We start from the raw sequence: 22,474 nt of genomic DNA, 5'->3' as shown, positions 1-22,474 counted from the left end.
TGCCGGTCAAATGTATGCAATCTCTTTTTGATTGTAGATGCATGCACTTTGACAAGACTAATCCAAGAGTTACCTGCAGAGCGCACAGTGACACCACACACATCAATAGCAAAGAGAACACTAGACCTCAGATATTTGCGGTTTAAATCAAAGGGTCCCCCTGCAAAATAATTGATTCTCACAAAGCAGGAGAAGGCTACAACAAGATAGCAAAGGATTTTCTGGTAGCCATTTCCTCATTTCTTAATGTAATTAAGAAATGACAGTTAAGAGGAATGGTGGAGGTCAAGTTGGGGTCTAAAGACCAAGAAAAGTTTCAGAGAGAATTGTCAATAGGACTGCTGGAAAGGCAAATCAAAACCCGCATTTGACTGCAAAAACCTTCAAGAAGATTTAGCAGACTCTGGAGTGGTGGTGCACTGTTCTACTGTGCAGAGACACCGGCAGAAATTAGACAAAGGGTACAGAATTTCATGAAAAGAACACCTCTCCAACTGTGAAGCATGGGAGTGAATTGATCATGCCTTTGACTTGTGTTGCAGCCAGTGGTACTGGGAACATTTCAGTGGTAGAAGGAAAAATATATTCAACTGAACACCAGAAAATTCTAAAAGAAAACTTCAAACTGTCCTTGAAAATGCTAAAGATAAAAGTGGCTGGCTTCTACAATAGGATAATAAACTAAAAACACCTCAAAATCCTCAATGGACTATCTCAAGAAGCACAAGTGGAAGGTTATGCCATGGCCTTCACACTCTCCTGACCTAAACATCAAAAATCTATAAACAGACTTCAAAAGAGCAGGACATACAAGACGGCCCAACAATCTTAAAGAACAAAAAGCCTTTTGCAAAAAGAATTGGTGAAAATCCCCTAAATAAGACCTGAAAGACTCTCAGCTGGATAGAGAAAGCATTTACAACTTGTGATACTTGCCAAAGGGTGCTACTAAGAACTAATCAGGCAGCGTTACCCACATTTGTGCTTCATGCCCTGTTTTCTTTGTTGTTATATTGAAACTGTAAATGATGGAAAAATAAATATAATCTTGTTTAAAATACTAAAGAAATCTCTTTAACTTTTTGTCTTTTGGAAATCAGGTTATTTTTCACTTGCTTAGCTAGCTTGTCTCAGGGGACATTAACGTATCTCCCAGAATATCACGTCTCGACCCAAGATTTGTTTTATAAGAGAGAGATGTTAATTTGGAGCCTTCCAAAAACAAGTGGCCATGTGATGCTGGCACTAGATGGCAAAGCTCGTAACTTGGATCTTGTCCTGGACACATTTCAGACAACTTTGAAAGAAGTTAGTGAAACTGATGGAAGAGTTTACGTTGAATTATTGAGCGCGTGGTGCATATAGAGCTGAAGGCTATTCTATGTACGGTTACTTCCACTCCTTTCTGAGATGTTAACTGAAACGTCCTTATCCCAGTGTACCATAAGGTTAGCGAAGGGAAGTGTAATTGTTCATAAAATGCAAAAAGATTATCTGTATACAGTTATCTAAGTGTCTTAATCTTAAGAGTTTTCCAAATATTAAATGCTGTGTAGAGGTCTGAGAGGGTGGAAAAAGGTGATTATCATTTAGAGAAGCAACAGATAAAAGCTTCTGTGTCTTGAAATGCGTCCTGCATTGGTTCCATATTCTGAGTGATTGGTGGATGACTGCACTATTGGTGTAATGGTGAAAGAAGAACAGAAAGATTTGATTTTCATTGCTCCACAGGCTGGTATAAATTCATTATTTTGAACCAATTTCCTGGTCTTTATTCTGTGTATATTTGCCACCCAGTAGTACTATAAATAAAATTTAAAGATAGGTAGTGCCATGTCACTTTCTGTCTTAGGTAATTGTACAATTATGTTTAAAATGCATGGACATCTCAAATTCCAAATGAAACAGGTGATCATTGAGCCGGGTTTCTTAATGAAAGATTTCTTGATGTATGCAGGGATGCTCTGAAATAGAAATAGAAGCTTAGGAAAGATGTTCATCTTGTAAGTATTGATTCTCCCAGCTAAAATGGGATGGAGGGTAGACCGTTTATAAGTTAACATCTTGTTTGATTTTCTTCCATGCTGTAAACAAAATTGTATTAAAAAATATCTTTGTATTTTGTTATGATGTTCATATCCAGATATCTTAAAAAACGTTTTGATAGAATAAACAAATAGATGTCCAGTCTAGTATGGTGTGCTAGAGAGTTTGGTGGAGAAAGTACACTTTTATTCAAATTAATTTTGTGTCCAGATGTCCTTTGACATTTTGCTAATGCATTAAGGACTAATAGCAATGATATTCGTGAGTCTGATATATAAAGTACCATATCATCTGCATATAGTGAAATTTTCTGTTCAAATCATCTAATAATCCGCTTTATTTCTGATGCATTTTGAAAATGAATTGCCAAAGGATAGATGGATACTGCTAAAAACAGTAACGTTACTAATCAGTTAACAGGACGCGTGACTATCTGGGTAACAGAAAAAAAAAGTTAGGGCCGTTATTTCATTTAATATAAAGTTTTTCTTTTGTGGTTAAGATGTCTTTAATGATACAAATACAATCAGAATATCATTCAACATGTAAAATTCCTTTATTATTCCAGAGGCTCCATCTCTCATATTGCTCAATAATATTTTTTCCTATGTGGGAACAAACATGTTGAGAATCAAAAAAGATAAGTTATTTTTTAGTTTATATGTAAAAAGCAAAAACAAACCTCCTTCCTACGAATATATAACTTTCCTTTGGTTTATTGCAATGTAGGCATTATTGAATCAGCAGTACACTCTTACTATGTAAGCAATCGAAAAGGTCAAACTGTATACAGAGTTATTATGGTGTTCATGTATTTATGGAGATATATAAGATTAAACAATATACATTTATATAAATGAAGTCTGACACTTGGATCAGCTAATACAAAACCCTTTAAATTAAGAAAACAAGGTTGCCAACTATGTAATGTTTTGATACATGAAGGATGGATGTAAATGTTCACCAGTTTAATGAAGATCCTTTTTGCTGATAATGGGATTAAACAAACATACATATAAACAAATAATTAGCACTAGAAAAGGAAAGGAAGACCAATGTTTTGTGAGAAATGAGCATGAAATACACATATATACATGTCAGCAGATTAGTCATGTAAAGAGGACACTTCTAAAGCACTTCTTTCTTATTTTGTCTTTATTAATACAGAATACTTACCCTTTTGGAAATCAGAAAGTCACTCAGATTATCCAGATTGGCTTTTATTGCATTAAATTCGTGTCTTACATTGATCTGTGTGGTAATGGAAAAGGTCAGATGAAAAATTTTAGAAGCATTTGTCAGTATATGAAGCAAAAACAAACTATCTTTCTATTAAGTTATGCATTTACAGTGATGTGAAAAAGTATGTGCACCCTATGGAAATGGTTGACTGTTTCAAAATATTTGAGTTGGCAAACAGTAGATCTTCATGCAAACTCTGCCTGCAGATAAATGTGATATACTTGAATAAGAACACATGGAAAAATTGCCTTTTCAATAATTTTTCTAACAAAGATCTAAATAGATTGAATGGTGTGCTGGGGAAAAATAAGTCTACCTTTACCCCCTTAACTGGTAATGAATTCATGTAGATGTTTTGCATAACGGTGGCGTAGTTGGTAGCACTGCTGCTTCACAGTTAGGAGACCCGGGTTCGCTTCCCGGGTCCTCCCTGTGTGGAGTTTGCATGTTCTCTCCGTGTCTGTGTGGGTTTCCTCCGGGTGCTCCGGTTTCCTCCCACAGTCCAGAGACATGCAGGTTAGGTGCATTGGCGATTCTAAATTGTGCTTGGTGTGTGGGTGTGTGTTCGCTCGCCATACTGAGGGTTTGTTTCCTGCCTTGCACCCTGTGTTGGCTGGGATTGGCTCCAGCAAACCCCCATGACCCTGTAGTTAGGATATAGCGGGTTGGATAATGGATGGATGGATGTTTTGCATATCTTCCAAACAGTCTATGACATTGAATCAGTGAAATGTGAAATGAAATGTGGATGCATCCGGCGCCGCCGTGAGTGGCAGCCTTTTCAGCAGCTCCGTGTATGACTGTATATGTATGTGTACTTTTCTACTTTTATTTTTCTATTTTTATTTATTGATCACTCCTACCACTTTATTTTATGTGGATTCCTTCCCTGGACACACTTACTTTTACAACGTGGGCATGGATTTTAACACGCCAAGACTCGCCTATTCAAGTACTCAACTTCGGGCGCTGAGAAGAAATGCCAGTGCCGGTGTGGTTCCATATTTACCCGACGAGGTAAGAAGGCGGTATCGTGGCAGCAGAGCCGGCACTAAGCTAAAAAAGAAGCGGCTTGCGAGAAAGTGGCGTTTCAAGCCTTCGGTGCCTTCTGTGATTCTGGGGAATGTAAACTCAATCTCAAATAAGATCGACGAACTAGCTGCGCTGGTGAAAAATGTAAGGACCTACAGAGAATGCAGTTTGTTGTGTTTCTGCGAAACGTGGCTAAATAACACCATCCCAGATGCCAACGTGGAGCTACCCGGGTTTAGCACAGTTAGAGCGGACAGAGACGCAAGTACCTGTGGTAAGCACAAAGGAGGAGGACTCGCTCTCTATGTTAATACACGGTGGTGTCACTCTGGACATGTTAACGTCAAAATCTCCACTTGCTGCAGGGATATCGAACTGTTGGCCGTAAGTTTACGTCCCTACTATTTGCCCAGAGAGTTTGGACATGTCATTGTTGTTATTGTATACATTCTTCGTGGAGTCAGCGAGTGACATCATCCATTCCGCTGTTGCTAAGTTACAAACGCAGCACCCTGAGGCGCTTGTGCTAATCGCTGGAGACTTTAACCATGTGACGCTGGACAAAACTTTACCTGCCTTCTCCCAGTATGTGGACTGTAACACCCGGGGAAATAAGACTATTGATTTACTGTATGCAAACGTTAAAGACGCATACAGCGCCACCCCGCTGCCTGCGCTTGGGAAAGGAGATCATAACCTGGTTCAGCTTCAGCCTCACTATAAACCAAAAGTTAGAGTCCTACCTGTAACCACACGATCATTCAGGAAGTGGACCCCGGAGGCTGAGAATACTCTGAGAGAACTTTTTGGAACTACAGACTGGGATATCCTGCAGGGATCTCATAATGAGAACATTGAAGAAGTTGTTGACTGCACTACTGACTACATCAACTTCTGTATGGACATTGTAGTTCCTGTAAGAACAGTACGCTGCTATGCTAACAACAAGCCATGGATTACAAGTAACATCAAGGGCCTTTTGAATCAGAAGAAAAGGGCTTTTAAAGACGGTGATCAGCATGAGCTCAAGCGCGTGCAGAAGGAACTCCGAGTCCAACTCAGGGCGGCGAAGGAGCAGTACAGGAGAAAGCTGGAGCAGAAGTTGCAGAATAACAGCATGAAGGAAGTGTGGGATGGGATGAAGATCATCACTGGCTGCAGCTCGAAGCGGGGGTACCACCATTGAGAGAGACGTGAAGAGAGCAAACCAAATGAACAACTTTTTTAACAGGTTTGACCACCCTAACCCACTCTCACTCTCACCTCGGAGTACTGCACCCTCCACACATCCTTCTGCTGATACCAGCATAGGAAAAAACATCCCCACCCATAATAACAACAGCGCAAGTGAGCAGAGAGCTGAGGAGACTTCGTGCCAGCAAAGCAGCGGGTCCAGATGGAGTATCGCCACGACTGCTGAAGGTCTGTGCATCGGAGCTGGGGGGTCCTCTACAGCGCATCTTCAACCTGAGCCTGGAACAGGGGAGAGTCCCGAGGCTTTGGAAAACATCTTGTATCACCCCAGTCCCAAAGGTATCACGTCCTAGTGAGCTGAATGACTTTCGGCCTGTTGCTCTGACATCACATGTGATGAAGACCATGGAGAGGCTGCTGCTTCACCACCTTAGGCCACAGGTTCAACACGCCCTTGACCCTCTGCAGTTTGCATATCAGGAGAAGGTGGGAGCGGAAGATGCCATCATCTATATGCTACACCGATCCCTCTCTCACTTGGACAGAGGCAGTGGTGCTGTAAGAATTATGTTTCTAGACTTCTCTAGCGCCTTCAACACAATCCAACCTCTGCTCCTTAGGGACAAGCTGACAGAGATGGGATTAGATTCATACCTAGTGGCATGGATCGTGGACTATCTTAAAGACAGACCTCAGTATGTGCGTCTTGGGAACTGCACGTCTGACATTGTGGTCAGCAACACAGGAGCGCCACAAGGGACTGTACTTTCTCCGGTCCTGTTCAGCCTATATACATCGGACTTCCAATACAACTCGGAGTCCTGCCATGTGCAAAAGTTCGCTGATGACACTGCTATCGTGGGCTGTATCAGGAATGGGCTGGAGGAGGAGTATAGGGACCTAATCAATGACTTTGTTAAATGGTCCGACTCAAACCACCTACACCTGAACACCAGCAAAACCAAGGAGCTGGTGGTGGATTTTAGGAGGCCCAGACCCCTCATAGACCCAGTGATCATCAAAGGTGACTGTGTGCAGATGGTGCAGACCTATAAATATCTGGGAGTGCAGCTGGATGATAAATTAGACTGGACTGCCAATACTGATGCGCTGTGCAAGAAAGGACAAAGCCGGTTATACTTCCTTAGAAGGCTGGCTTCCTTCAACATCTGCAATAAGATGCTGCAGATGTTCTATCAAACAGTTGTGGCGAGCGCCCTCTTCTACGCAGTGGTGTGCTGGGGAGGCAGCATTAAGAGGAAAGACGCCTCACGCCTGGACAAACTGGTGAGGAAGGCAGGCTCTATTGTTGGCATGGAGCTGGACAGTTTAACATCTGTTGCAGAGCGAAGGGCGCTCAGAAGGCTCCTATCAATTATGGAGAATCCACTGCATTCACTTAATAGTATCATCTCCAGACAGAAGAGCAGCTTCAGCGACAGACTGCTGTCACTGTCCTGCTCCACAGACAGATTGAGGAGATCGTTCCTCCCCCAAACTATGCGACTCTTTAATTCCACCGGGGGGGTAAACGTTAATATTTAACATTATACATAGTTATTGTCTGTTTTTTTTCACCTGTATTATTATCATTCTTTAATTTAATATTATTTATTGTATCAGTATGCTGCTGCTGAAGAATGTGATTTTCCCATTGGGATTAATAAAGTATCTATCTATCTATCTATCTATCTATCTATCTATCTATCTATCTATCTATCTATCTATCTATCTATCTATCTATCTATCTATCTATCTATCTATCTATCTACCCTTCCATGCAAAATTCATTTAGCTGCGAGATGTTTGTTAGTTTTCTTTCATGTAGCGCATTTTCAAATTCTCCACAACATTTCAATAGCTTTGACCAGACAAGACCATAACCCAGCATTTTTTCTTTTGAGCAATTCCTTGGTAGATTTTGTAATGTTTTTCAGAATATTACATGAAAGGTCCATTTCTGGCTCAACTTCACCTTTATGACAGATGGCCTCACACTCTCCTCAAGCACATTTTGATATGATGAAGAAATCATAGTTAACTCAAAGAATGCAAGCTGCCCGGGTCCTGAGACAGCAAATGGACCACAAGGCACAGCATTTCTAGCCCCATACTTCACAGTTGGTTTGAGGTTCTTTTCCTGAAATGCTGCCTGTTTTCTTTGTTGTTATATTGAAACTGTAAATGATGGAAATATAAATATAATCTTGTTTAAAATACTAAAGAAATCTCTTTAACTTTTTGTCTTTTGTAAATCAGGTTATTTTTCACTTGCTTAGCTAGCTTGTCTCAGGGGACATTAACGTATCTCCCAGAATATCACGTCTTGACCCAAGATTTGTTTTATAAGAGAGAGATGTTAATTTGGAGCCTTCCAAAAACAAGTGGCCATGTGATGCTGGCACTAGATCGCAAAGCTCGTAACTTGGATCTTGTCCTGGACACATTTCAGACATTTTTGAAAGAAGTTAGTGAAACTGATGGAAGAGTTTACCTTGAATTATTGAGTGCGTGGTGCATATAGAGCTAAAGGCTATTCTATGTATGGTTACTTCCACTCCTTTCTGAGATGTTAACTGAAAAGTCCTTATCCCAGTGTACCATAAGGTTAGCGAAGGGAAGTGTAATTGTTCATAAAATGCAAAAGATTATCAGTATACAGTTCTCTAAGTGTCTTAATTTTAAGAGTTTTCCAAAGATTAAATGCTGTGTAGAGGTCTGAGAGAATGGAAAAAGGTGATTATCATTTAGAGAAGCAACAGATAAAAGCTTCGGTGTCTTGAAATGCGTCCTGCATTGGTTCCATATTCTGAGTGATTGGTGGATGACTGCACTATTGGTATAATGGTGAAAGAAGAACAGAAAGATTTGATTTTCATTGCTCCACAGGCTGGTATAAATTCATTATTTTGTACCAATTTCCTGGTCTTTATTCTGTGTATATTTGCCACCCAGTAGTAATATAAATAAAATTTAAATATAGGTAGTGACATGTCACTTTCTGTCATAGGTATTTGTACAATTATGTTTAAAATGCATGGACAGCTCAAATTTCAGATGAAACAGGTGATCATTGAGCCTGGTTTCTTAATGAAAGAGTTGTTGACGTATGCAGGGATGCTCTGAAATAGAAATAGAAGCTTAGGAAAGATGTTCATCTTGTAAGTATTGATTCTCCCAGCTAAAATGGGATGGAGGGTAGACCGTTTATAAGTTAACATCTTGTTTAATTTTTTTCCATGCTGTAATCAAAATTGTCCTGAAAAAGATCTTTGTATTTGTTATGATGTTCATATCCAGGGGCCTCATGTATAACGCCATGCGTAGAACTCACACTATAACATGGCGTAAGCACAAAAGCGGGATTGTGCGTACACACAGAAAAATCCAGATGCAGGAATCTGTGCGCACGCATACTTTCATGTTCTTCCACTACATAAATCCAGATCAGCGTGAAAAGTAACGCACGTGCACGCGCCTTCTGTCCCGCCCCAACTCCTCCCAGAATTACGCCTCTTTGAATATGCAAATCAATAAATAGCCTTCTGTGAAAAGACAATGGGAAAAGCACAGGGGAAAATATAAGAATTTCAGCGAAAACCAAGTGGAGGCAAATGAAAAACATACTATTTTTTGGTTTAAACAGTAATATAATCAACAAAAGAAAGTTGATCGAGTGACAGAGTGTCGGAAAAACTCGAAAGATCACATTCACAAAGTCGCACAGTGCCTGAAATAAAAAAGAAATCACATATCAAAGTCGCTGTGAAAAGGCAAGTCGTAGCCCACCGTCTGAGTGTCATATGAAAGCTTATTAGGGTACAAAAAAAAAAATAGGCACACAGTGGGAAAAAAGCACGAAATGTCAACTTTAATCTCGAAATTTCCACTTTAATCACGTAGTTTATTTTGCCATTAAAGTAGAACATCATGAACTTCATCTTAAAATCGTTTATTTTACTAGTTTCTCAAGTAGCACGTTAAATGCTTTGTTCTGTGTTTGATCTTCTATGTGCTCTATGTGTGTGAATCACTACGTGCTTCCGTTCTTTCTCTTTCTCTGACAGGACACAGAATGCATTACATTTGAGATATTACAGCTCTCTGAATAATTAAAATACTGAGATGTATACGTGATATCATTTTCATGATGATAGGAATGAAAGCATGTTATTAAACATGGGAACACGGTGGCGCAGTGATTGTTCATAGCTCACGCAAGAGGCTTGCTGCGCCATGTGCGACCTTCGATGAAGTAATTTATTACAGAAGTACTGTCTCTTTCAAATGTACTAACCTCCAATTCCTGTCCATACTTTTCTTTCTCCAATCGCCACACAATCAGCTCTGTAATAGACGTTAAGCCATTTGTAAGCTTAGAACGCCGATTCTTCAAAACTTTTAAGGAACATTGAAATATCTTTGTAGTACATGTTTAATTATTCTATTCGTCTATCCTTCCAGTGTCGCGTCAGCACCAACAAGAATACAGTGCAAGGCAGGAACAATCCCTGAACTAGCTAGCGCTGCGGCACCGTGTCCTCACATGTTTAATTATTAACAGATTATTTAAATGAAGTTAAAGTTTTATCTGTATACTATAAGCAACATATTTTGCTACATTTCATCTTAAAAATGATATTGTCATCATACGCGCTTTATAAAGTAGTGCAGGTTGTGCAATATTATAACTGTAGTGTAAGTTTACAGTGAGGTGATTGTACTTATAAGTCCAAACAGTTCTACAAGGAGCACTTGATGGACTGATTGAGTGCGTTTATAGTTCTTGGGATGAAACTGTTTCTGAAACGCGAGGTCCGTACAGGAAAGGCTTTGACGCTTTTTGCCATGGTTGAGGTAGTGTGTACTTGAAACTGTACACCGATAATTCTCTTTCCAATCAGCTGCTGCTGTGATTCACAATCAGATACAGTGATATAAATACTCCGAGTGGTGCAGTGAGAGTAATATGGAAAAAGATGATCCGCAGTGGCAACCCTTAACGGGAGCAGCAAAAAGAAGAACAAGATGCAGTGAGCGTAACAACGCTAAAGCAGTTATGGTATTTGGAATACCATGGCTATTCCCTGGACCATTATATTGCTACAGGTTAATTACAATCAGATGCATTATACTAATAAACAATATGCAGTTAATTTCAGTGTATTTATAAAGCCGCGTCTGGAATGTGGAGCTAAGAAAGAAAGGATGAGCACACAGGAACAGTAGTTTCACCATTCTGTGGACCATTATATTGTTACAGGTTAATTACAATCAGATGCATTAAATTTATGAACGATATGCGGTTAATTTCAGTGTATTTGATACAGCCGCCACCGTGGATGTGGATCTAAGAAAGTGTAACCACACAGGAACAGTAGCACTGCTTTGACGCTGGGTGCCGCCAGTCTGCAAAACCGAGCGGAGAAATTGCGTACGCCAAGGTATGAGATACTGTGGAAATGTGCGTGGCTTTACGCCAAGTTTAGGTTTTATACATCGCGATTTGAGCGTGGAAACGTTCGTACGCAACATTTCTGTGCGTACGCACCGTTTATACATGAGGCCCCAGATATCTTAAAAAACGTTTTGACAGAATAAACAAAACGATTTCCAGTCTAGTATGGTGTGCTAGAGAGTTTGGTGGAAAAAGTACACTGTTATTCAAATTAATTTTGTGTCCAGATGTCCTTTGACATTTTGCTAATGCATTAAGGACTAACGGCAATGATATTCGTAGGTCTGATATATAAAGTACCATATCATCTGCATATAGTGAAATTTTCAGTTCGAGTCATCTGATAATCCGCTTTATCTCTGATGCATTTTGAAAATGAATCGCCAAAGGATAAATGGATACTGCAGAAAACAATGACGTTACTAATCAGTTAACAGGACGTGTGACTATCTGGGTAACAGAAAAAAAAAGTTAGGGCCATTATTTCATTTAATACAAAGCATTTCTTTCGTGGTTAAGATGTCTTTAATGATACAAATACAATCAGAATGTCATTCAGCATGTAAAATTCCTTGATTATTCCTGAGGCTCCATCTCTCATATTGCTCAATAACAAATATTTCTATTTGGGAACAGACATGTTCAGACTAAAAAAAGATAAGTTATTTTTTAGTTTATATGTAAAAAGCAAAAACAAACCTCCTTCCTATGAATCTATAACTTTCCTTTGGTTTATTGCAATGTAGGCATTATTGAATCAGCAGTACACTCTTACTATGTAAGCAATCAAAAAGGTCAAACTGTATACAGAGTTATTATGGTGTTCATGTATTTATGGAGATATATAAGATTAAACAATATACATTTATATATAGGAAGTTTGACACTTGGATCAGCTCATACAAAACCCTTTAAATTAACAAAACAAGGTTGCAAACTGTGTAATGTTTTGATACATGGAGGATGGATGTAAATGTTCACCAGTTTAATGAAGATCCTTTTTGCTGATAATGGGATTAAACAAACATACATATAAACAAATAATTAGCACTAGAAAAGGAAAGGAAGACCAATGTTTTGTGAGAAATGAGCATGAAATACGCGAATATAAATGTCAGCAGATTAGTCATGTAAAGAGGACACTTCTAAAGCACTTCTTTCTTATTTTGTCTTTATTAATACAGAATACTTACCCTTTTGGAAATCAGAAATTCACTCAGAATGTACAGTTTGGCCCTTATTGCATTAACTTCGTGTCTTACATTGATCTGTGTGGTAATGGAAAAGGTCAGATGAAAAATTTTACAAGCATTTGTCAGTATATGAAGCAAAAACAAACCATCTTTCTATTAAGTTATGCATTTACAGTGATGTGAAAAAGTATGTGCACCCTATGGAAATTGTTGACTCTTTCAAAATTTTTGAGTTTGCAAACAATAGATCTTCATGCAAACTCTGCCTGCAGATAAATGTGATATACTTGAATAAAAACACATGGAAAAATGGCCTTTTCAAAAATTTATTTAACAAAGATCTAAATAAATTGAACGGTGTGCTGGGGAAAAATAAGTCTACCTTTGCCCCCTTTTTCTGGAAATTAGTTCATGGAAATGTTTTGCATAACAGCGGCATGGTGGCGCAGTGGTTAGTACTGCTGCCTCACAGTTAGGAGACCCGGGTTCACTTCGTGGGTATTCCCTGTGTGGAGTTTGCATTTTCTCCCCGTGTCTGCGTGAATTTTCTCCGGGTGCTCCGGTTTCCTCCCGCAGTCCAAAGACATGCAGGTTAGGTGCATTGGCGATCTTAAATTGCCCTAGTGTGTGTGTGTGTGTGTGCGCTCGCCCTGCCGAGGGTTTGCTTCCTGCCTTGCACCCTGTGTTGGCTGGGATTGGCTCCAGCAGACCCCCGTGACCCTGTGTTTGGATTCAGCGGGTTGGAAAATAAATAGCCAATGGATACTGTAAAAAACAGTGATGTTACTAATCAGTTAACAGGACGTGTGACTATCTGGGTAACAGAAAAAAAAAAGTTTGGGCCGTTATTTCATTTAATATAAAGCTTTTCTTTTGTGGTTAAGATGTCTTTAATGATACAAATACAATCAGAATGTCATTCAACATGTAAAATTCCTTGATTATTCCAGACGCTCCATCTCTCATATTTCTCAATAATAATTTTTCCTATGTGGGAACAGACATGTTGAGACTCAACAAAGATAAGTTATTTTTTAGTTTATATGTAAAACGCAAAAACAAACCTCCTTCCTATGAATCTATAACTTTCCTTTGGTTTTTTGCAATGAAGAAATTTTTGAATCAGCAGTACACTCTTGCTGTGTAAGCAATCAAAAAGGTCAAACTGTATACAGAGTTATTATGGTGTTCATGTATTTATGGAGATATATAAGATTAAACAATATACATTTATATATAGGAAGTCTGACACTTGGATCAGCTCATGAAAAACCCTTTAAATTAACAAAACAAGGTTGCCAACTATGTAATGTTTTGGTACACGGAGGATGGATGTAAATGTTCACCAGTTTAATGAAGATCCTTTTTGCTGATAATGGGATTAAACAAACATACATATAAACAAATAATTAGCACTAGAAAAGGAAAGGCAGACCAATGTTTTGTAAGAAATGAGCATGAAATACACATATATACATGTCAGCAGATTAGTCATGTAAAGAGGACACTTCTAAAGCACTTCTTTCTTATTTTGTCTTTATTAATACAGAATACTTACCCTTTTGGAAATCAGAAAGTCACTCAGATTGTCCAGATTGGCATTTACTGCATTAAATTCGTATCTTACATTGATCTGTGTGGTAATGGAAAAGGTCAGATGAAAAATTTTACAAGCATTTGTCAGTATATGAAGCAAAAACAAACCATCTTTCTATTAATGTATGCATTTACAGTAATGTGAAAAAGTATGTGCACCCTATGGAAATGGTTGACTCTTTTTAAATATTTGAGTAAACAGTAGATATTCATGCAAACTCTGCCTGCAGATAAATGTGATATACTTGAATAAAAACACATGGAAAAAATGCCTTTTCAATAATTTATTTAACAAAGATCTAAATAAATTGAATGGTTTTCTGGGGAAAAGTAAGTCTACTTTTGCCCCCTTTACTGGAAATGAATTCATGTAGATGTTTTGCATAACGGCGGCATGGTGGCGCAGTGGGTAGCACTGCTGCCTCGCAGTTAGGAGATCTGGGTTCGCTTCCCGGGTCTTCTCTGTGCGGAGTTTGCATGTTCTCCCCGTGTCTGCATGGGTTTCCTCCCACAGCCTAAAGACATACAGGTTAGGTGGATTGGCGATTCTAAATTGTCCCTAGTGTGTGTTGGTGTGTGGGTGTGTGTTCGCTCGACATACTGAGGGTTTGTTTCCTGCCTTGTGCCTTGTGTTGGCCGGGATTGGCTCCAGCAGACCCCGTGACCCTGTAGTTAGGAAATAGCGGGTTGGATAATGGATGGATGGATGTTTTGCATATTCTTCCCAACAGTCTATGACACTGACTCAGTCAAATGTATGTGCAACCTTCCATGCAAAATTCATTCAGCAGCGAGATGTTTGTTAGTTTTCTTTCATGTACCCCTCTTTCAAATTCTCCACAACATTTCAATGGCTTTGACCAGACCAGTCCATAATCCACCATTTTTTCTTTTGAGCAAATCCTTGGTAGATTTTGTAGTGTTTTTCAGAATATTACATGAAAGGTCCATTTCTGGTTCATCTTCACCTTTATGACAGATGGCCTCACAGTCTCCTTATGCCCATTTTGATATGATGAAGAAATCATAGTTAACTCAAAGAATGCAAGCTGCCCGGGTCCTCAGACAGCAAAAGGACCACAAGGCACAGCATTCTAGCCCCATACTTCACAGTTGGTTTGAGGTTCTTTTCCTGAAATGCTGCCTTCAGTTTGTGAAAAAACATGTCTACTGTCACTGTGGCCAAACAGCTCTAGCTGTGATTCATTTGTCCTGAGCACATTATAACAGAAAGCCTGGTATTTGCCTAGATGTATAAAGGCAAACTGGAGTCTTGCTCTAAGGTTCTTTTAAGATAGCAAAGGCCTTTTCCTGGAATACCTCACATGCCGGTCAAATGTATGCAATCTCTTTTTGATTGTAGATGCATGCACTTTGACAAGACTAATCCAAGAGTTACCTGCAGAGCGCACAGTGACACCACAAACATCAATAGCAAAGAGAACACTAGACCTCAGATATTTGCGGTTTAAATCAAAGGGTCCCCCTGCAAAATAATTGATGCTCACAAAGCAGGAGAAGGCTACAACAAGATAGCAAAGGATTTTCTGGTAGCCATTTCCTCAATTTTTAATGTAATTAAGAAATGACAGTTAAGAGGAATGGTGGAGGTCAAGTTGGGGTCTAAAGACCAAGAAAAGTTTCAGAGAGAATTGTCAATAGGACTGCTGGAAAGGCAAATCAAAACCCGCGTTTGACTGCAAAAAACTTCAAGAAGATTTGGCAGACTCTGGAGTGGTGGTGCACTGTTCTACTGTGCAGAGACACCGGCAGAAATTAGACAAAGGGTACAGAATTTCATGAAAAGAACACCTCTCCAACTGTGAAGCATGGGAGTGAATTGATCATGCCTTTGACTTGTGTTACAGCCAGTGGTACTGGGAACATTTCAGTGGTAGAAGGAAAAATATATTCAACTGAACACCAGAAAATTCTGAAGGAAAACCTCAAACTGTCTTTGAAAATGCTAAAGATAAAAGTGGCTGGCTTCTACAATAGGATAATAAACTAAAAACACCTCAAAATCCTCAATGGACTATCTCAAGAAGCACAAGTGGAAGGTTATGCCATGGCCTTCACACTCTCCTGACCTAAACATCAAAAATCTGTAAATAGACTTCAAAAGAGCAGGACATACAAGACGGCCCAACAATCTTAAAGAACAAAAAGCCTTTTGCAAAAAGAATTGGTGAAAATCCCCTAAATAAGACCTGAAAGACTCTTAGCTGGATAGAGAAAGCATTTACAACCTGTGATACTTGCCAAAGGGTGCTACTAAGAACTCATCAGGCAGCGTTACCCACATTTGTGCTTCATGCCCTGTTTTCTTTGTTGTTATATTGAAACTGTAAATGATGGAAATATAAATATAATCTTGTTTAAAATACTAAAGAAATCTCTTTAACTTTTTGTCTTCTGGAAATCAGGTTATTTTTCACTTGCTTAGCTAGCTTGTCTCAGGGGACATTAACGTATCTCCCAGAATATCACGTCTTGACCCAAGATTTGTTTTATAAGAGAGAGATGTTAATTTGGAGCCTTCCAAAAACAAGTGGCCATGTGATGCTGGCACTAGATGGCAAAGCTCGTAACTTGGATCTTGTCCTGGACACATTTCAGACAACTTTGAAAGAAGTTAGTGAAACTGATGGAAGAGTTTACGTTGAATTATTGAGTGCGTGGTGCATATAGAGCTGAAGGCTATTCTATGTACGGTTACTTCCACTTCTTTCTGAGATGTTAACTGAAACGTCCTTATCCCAGTGTACCATAAGGTTAGCGAAGGGAAGTGTAATTGTTCATAAAATGCAAAAAGATTATCTGTATACAGTTATCTAAGTGTCTTAATCTTAAGAGTTTTCCAAAGATTAAATGCTGTGTAGAGGTCTGAGAGGGTGGAAAAAGGTGATTATCATTTAGAGAAGCAACAGATAAAAGCTTCTGTGTCTTGAAATGCGTCCTGCATTGGTTCCATATTCTGAGTGATTGGTGGATGACTGCACTATTGGTGTAATGGTGAAAGAAGAACAGAAAGATTTGATTTTCATTGCTCCACAGGCTGGAATAAATTCATTATTTTGTACCAATTTCCTGGTCTTTATTCTGTGTATATTTGCCACCTAGTAGTAAAATAAATAAAATTTAAAGATAGGTAGTGCCATGGACATTTCAAATTCCAAATGAAACAGGTGATCATTGAGCCTGGTTTCTAAATGAAAGATTTGTTGATGTATGCAGGGATGCTCTGAAATAGAAATAGAAGCTTAGGAAAGATGTTCATCTTGTAAGTATTGATTCTCCCAGCTAAAATGGGAGGGAGGGTAGACCGTTTATAAGTTAACATCTTGTTTAAATTTTTTCCATGCTGTAATCAAAATTGTACTGAAAAAGATATTTGTATTTTGTTATGATGTTCATATCCAGATATCTTAAAAAATGTTTTGATAGAATAAACAAATAGATGTCCAGTCTAGTATGGTGTGCTAGAGAGTTTGGTGGAGAAAGTACACTTTTATTCAAATTAATTTTGTGTCCAGATGTCCTTTGACATTTTGCTAATGCATTAAGGACTAACAGCAATGATATACGTGAGTCTGATATATAAAGTATCATATCATCTGCATATAGTGAAATTTTCTGTTCGAGTCATCTGATAATCCGCTTTATCTCTGATGCATTTTGAAAATGAATCGCCAAAGGATAGATGGATACTACAAAAAACAGTAACGTTACTAATCAGTTAACAAGACGTTTACAATCAGAATATCATTCAACATGTAAAATTCCTTGATTATTCAAGAGGCTCCATCTCTCATACTGCTCAATAATAATTTTTCCTATGTGGGAACAGACATGTTGGGACTCAAAAAAGATAAGTTATTTTTTAGATTATATGTAAAAAGCAAAAACAAATCTCCTTCCTATGAATCTATAACTTTCCTTTAGTTTTTTGTAATGAAGAAATTATTGAATCAGCAGTGCACTCTCACTATGTAAGCAATCAAAAAGGTCAAACTGTATACAGAGTTATTATGATGTTCATGTATTTATGGAGATATATAAGATTAAACAATATACATTTATATATAGGAAGTCTGACACTTGGATCAGCTCATGAAAAACCCTTTAAATTAATAAAACAAGGTTGCCAACTGTGTAATGTTTTGATACACGGAGGATGGATGTAAATGTTCACCAGTTTAATGAAGATCCTTTTTGCTGATAATGGGATTAAACAAACATACATATAAACAAATAATTAGCACTAGTAAAGGAAAGGAAGACCAATGTTTTGTGAGAAATGAGCATGAAATACACATATATACATGTCAGCAGATTAGTCATGTAAAGAGGACACTTCTAAAGCACTTCTTTCTTATTTTGTCTTTATTAATACAGAATACTTACCCTTTCGGACATCAGAACGTCACTCAGAATGTACAGTTTGGCCCTTATTGCATTAACTTCGTATCTTACATTGATCTGTGTGGTAATGGAAAAGGCCAGATGAAAAATTTTACAAACATTTGTCAGTATAAAGCAAAAACAAACCATCTTTCTATTAAGTTATGCATTTACAGTGATGTGAAAAAGTATGTGCACCCTATGGAAATTGTTGACTCAAGCAATAGATCTTCATGCAAACTCTGCCTGCAGATAAATGTGATATACTTGAATAAAAACACATGGAAAAACTGCCTTGTCAATAATTTTTTTAACAAAGATCTAAATAGATTGAATGGTGTGCTGTGGAAAAATAAGTCTGCCTTTGCCTCCTTTACTGGAAATGAATTCATGTAGATGTTTTGCATAACGGCGGCATGGTGGCACAGTGGGTAGCACTGCTGCTTCGCAGTTACTAGACCCGGGTTCGCTTCTTTGGTCCTCCCTGCGTGGAGTTTGCATTTTCTCTCTGTCTGTGTGGGTTTCCTCCGGGTGCTCCGGTTTCCTCCCACAGCCCAAAGACATGCAGGTTAGGTGGATTGGCAATTCTAAATTGTGTGGGTGTGTGTGCGCTCACCATACCGAGAGTTTGTTTCCTGCCTTGTGCCCTGTGTTTGCTGGGATTGGCTCCAGCAGACCCCCGTGACCCTGTAGTTAGGATATAGTGGGTTGGATAATGGATGGATGGATGTTTTGCATATCTTCTAAACAGTCTATGACATTGACTCAGTGAAATGTATGTCTATTGTTCCTTGTAATATTCATTCAGCTGCGAGATGTTTGTTAGTTTTCTTTCATGTACCCCTCTTTCAAATTCCCCACAACATTTCAATAGCTTTGACCAGACAAGTCCATAACCCAGCATTTTTTCTTTTGAGCAATTCCTTGGTAGATTTTGTAGTGTTTTTCAGAATATTACATGAAAGGTCCATTTCTGGCTCAACTTCACCTTTATGACAGATGGCCTCACACTCTCGTCAAGCACATTTTGATATGATGAAGAAATCATAGTTAACTCAAAGAATGCAAGCTGTCCGGGTCCTGAGACAGCTAAAGGACCACAAGGTACAACATTTCCAGTCCCCTCCTTCACAGTTGGTTTGAGGTTCTTTTCCTGAAATGCTGCCTTCAGTTTGTGCCAAACATGTCTACTGCCACTGTGGCCAAACAGATCTAGCTGTGATTCATTTGTCCTGAGCACATTGTTAGATGTATAAAGGCAAACTGGAGTCTTGTTTTTAGGTTCTTTTAAGATAGCAAAGTCCTTTTCCTGGAACAACTCACATGCCGGTCAAATGTATGCAATCTCTTTTTGATTGTAGATGCATGCACTTTGACAAGACTATTCCAAGAGTTATCTGCAGAGCGCACTGTGACATTTTGGGGTTATTGGAGACTTCTTTTAGTATCAAACAGTCAGCTGTTGGTATGAAATCGCTAAACTGGCCAGTCCTGGAGAAACTAGCAGTTATTTAAAATCTACCACGCTTGTAGATGATTTTCCTTACAGTGGAATGATTGATTACAATTAATTTTATGATTTTTTAAAGCCCCTTGCCAGACTCAGACTAGGAATCCACATTTAGCTTTAAGGGGGCATTAGAGAGCTCTTTTGATCGTGGCATGATGACACCACGCACATCAATAGCAAAGAGAACACTAGACCTCAGATATATGCGGTTTATAACAAAGTGTCCACCTGCAAAATAATGGATGCTCACAAAGCAGGAGAAGGCTACAACAAGATAGCAAAGGATTTTCTGGTAGCCATTTCCTCAGTTTTTAATGTAATTAAGAAATGACAGTTAAGAGGAATGGTGGAGGTCAAGTTGGGGTCTTAAGACCAAGAAAACTTTCAGAGAGAATTGTCAATAGGACTGCTGGAAAGGCAAATCAAAACCCGCGATTGACTGCAAAAAACTTCAAGAAGATTTAGCAGACTCTGGAGTGGTGGCGCACTGTTCTACTGTTCAGAGACACCGGCAGAAATTAGACAAAGGGTACAGAATTTCATGAAAAGAACACCTCTCCAACTGTGAAGCATGGGAGTGAATTGATCATTTAAATATGATTTAGCCAATCCTCTCATCAAGCACTTTGGCTTTACTGCTGCACACACCTATACCCAGAGAGCCTGAGTGCATTGGTGTTATTTAAAAAAAAATGCACTACCACATACCCCTTATGTGCAGCACCACAACTGACCATCATTTGTTCCAAAAACTCCCCTCTGTAAACGCTTTAGGTCAATTAAATCAAACTAGCCAACCCGCGGCGTAGCATACGCCGCATAATTATGTATTGATGGGTGACCACTTCCTGAACGACACAGTTGTCAGTACTTGTAATCACATTTGAGAAAAGCTTTTTTAATGTCTTTTAAACACAGGGGAAAAAATGAACATGTGAAACATCCATAATGTAATAAGCTACCAAGAAAAGTAACATTGCAACAATGCTATCTACAGAAGTGAAAACAAATTCGAGCCCGGTGCATTCTTTAAGTGCCTTGTGGCGCTGTAGTAGTGTGGCTGCTTTGCGGTAAGGAGTCTCTAGAAGATTGTGGGTTTGCTTCCCGGTTCCTCCCTGTTTGGATAGCGCTCTGAATACTGAGAACACCGCTATATCAATGTAACAAAGTATTATTATTCTTATGTGTCCAGCGCGCTCTCTCTCTCTCGCACGCGCCTGTATGTGTGTGTATGTGTCACACGCTCTCGTTCTCTCTCTCGCTCACTCGCTGCACGTGGTCCTGCAGGCAAACGCCGCAAAATTAATATATTGATGGCTGAACACTTCCGGAAAGACACAGTTGTCTAAAAGGAGGGAAAAAAATGAACATTTGCAAAATCTGTAACGCTGCTTTCAGTAAGTACAATGCACACGCATTTAATTTGTCGGCCACTTTTTGCCAGCCATCTTTTCTGGTTTGGGCTGATTTTGCAGTGTAACCGCTTGTGCATATTAAATCTTGAAATCCTTCGAGTAACTAATTAACTAACTAACACCCACCCACACACACACACACACAGCTTGTGTAGAAGGTCAGCTGCTGAGAGAGTGTCTCGACTGTTACTGGGCCTGCATCGGTGAAGCAAGTGAGACGCTAATGAAACACAGGCACAGGGCTTATTGGTTTTTAAAGATTGCTTCCTTCTAAGTGTTTTGAGAGGGAAACATACAATTGTCCGTGACTTACAATTGGAGGACCGCCGTCGCACGCTCATTCAGCGATTCAGTTCCGCGACAAACATGCCCCTTCTTACATGGTCCTGCCGCGTCCACCCTCGTTCTCAAAGCATACACACTGCCTGGTCATGTGCCCGCTCGCAAGAGCAACTCACAGAGACCCGCCCACTAACTCTAAGACCATGGCGTGTAAAACAGTTTCCGTTGGTGGTGCGTGCGTCATATCTTTTTGAAAGTTTGGCCCTGTGCCTTATTAATTGTCATCGCAAAGGCAAATCTAACAGGAAATTGTCTTCGTGTAAAAGTAAAAGGCAAATTATCTGTGACAAACAAACTGTTTTACATGCTGCATACCAACCCGCGGTGTAGTATACGCCGCATAATCACGCCGTTTTTGTAATGTTTTTTAAGCAGAGGGAAAAAAATGAACATTTGCAAAATCCGTAACACTGCTTTCAGTAAGTACAATGCACACACGTTTAATTTGTCACTAATTAACTAACTAACACCCACCCACCCAGCTTGTGTGAAAAAAATGCGCTCATTCTTTCATCATTTTGTTGCAGCCTATCAAAGAGTTGCTGATCATGTTTTCTAGACTCAATATACATGTTGCAGGGCCTGCATCGGTGAAGCAGGTGAGACGCTAATGAAAAAGAGACACAGGGCTTATTGGTTTTTAAAGACTGCTTCCTTCATTGTGTTTTAACCTCAGTTTTAAAGGATTGTTTTAAGGATCCCATGGGATACCCCTTGCAAAATGTTTTACACGCTGCATACAGCCATTCACATCCACGAGAAACATGCCTCTATGAACAGTCAACGTGGCTCAGAGATGCATGTGGCCTCTAGCCCAGACGAACATAAATGACGCCATATTTTCCAAGTCATCGCGTCTGAGTTGGTGGGCGTGGCTCTGCGAGTTGTCGCCGTATCCAATGGTCTTAGAGTTGGTGGGTGTGGCTCCTTCCTGCGTGCGCCATGGGAGGCTTACTTGTCAGCGGCTTAGTGAATCCACGCCCCTTCCAGGGTGCTTTCCATGGGTGGCTACTTGTCGGCGGCTTAGTGAATTTTATATATA

General features: G+C 39.3%; 1 protein-coding gene across 1 annotated transcript in view; it reads right to left on the bottom strand.

Moving 5' to 3' along the window:
* The window catches only part of LOC114644562 (uncharacterized), a 337,895-nt gene that overhangs the window by 208,363 nt on the left and 107,058 nt on the right, over positions 1-22,474 (bottom strand). The window contains exons 12-15 of the mRNA XM_051934772.1: positions 18,169-18,243; positions 13,724-13,798; positions 12,166-12,240; positions 3,223-3,297 (exon numbers count right to left, since the gene is read on the bottom strand). Of these exons, the coding sequence (XP_051790732.1) occupies positions 3,223-3,297; positions 12,166-12,240; positions 13,724-13,798; positions 18,169-18,243 (300 nt within the window). The remainder of the gene's footprint in view (positions 1-3,222; positions 3,298-12,165; positions 12,241-13,723; positions 13,799-18,168; positions 18,244-22,474) is intronic.

This window comes from Erpetoichthys calabaricus, chromosome 12 (genome assembly GCF_900747795.2).
Source record: "Erpetoichthys calabaricus chromosome 12, fErpCal1.3, whole genome shotgun sequence".
Classification (NCBI taxonomy): Eukaryota; Metazoa; Chordata; class Cladistia; order Polypteriformes; family Polypteridae; genus Erpetoichthys; species Erpetoichthys calabaricus.
The sequence above is the reverse complement of the archived record's forward strand: the minus strand, read 5'-3'. Positions and strand labels throughout refer to the sequence as shown.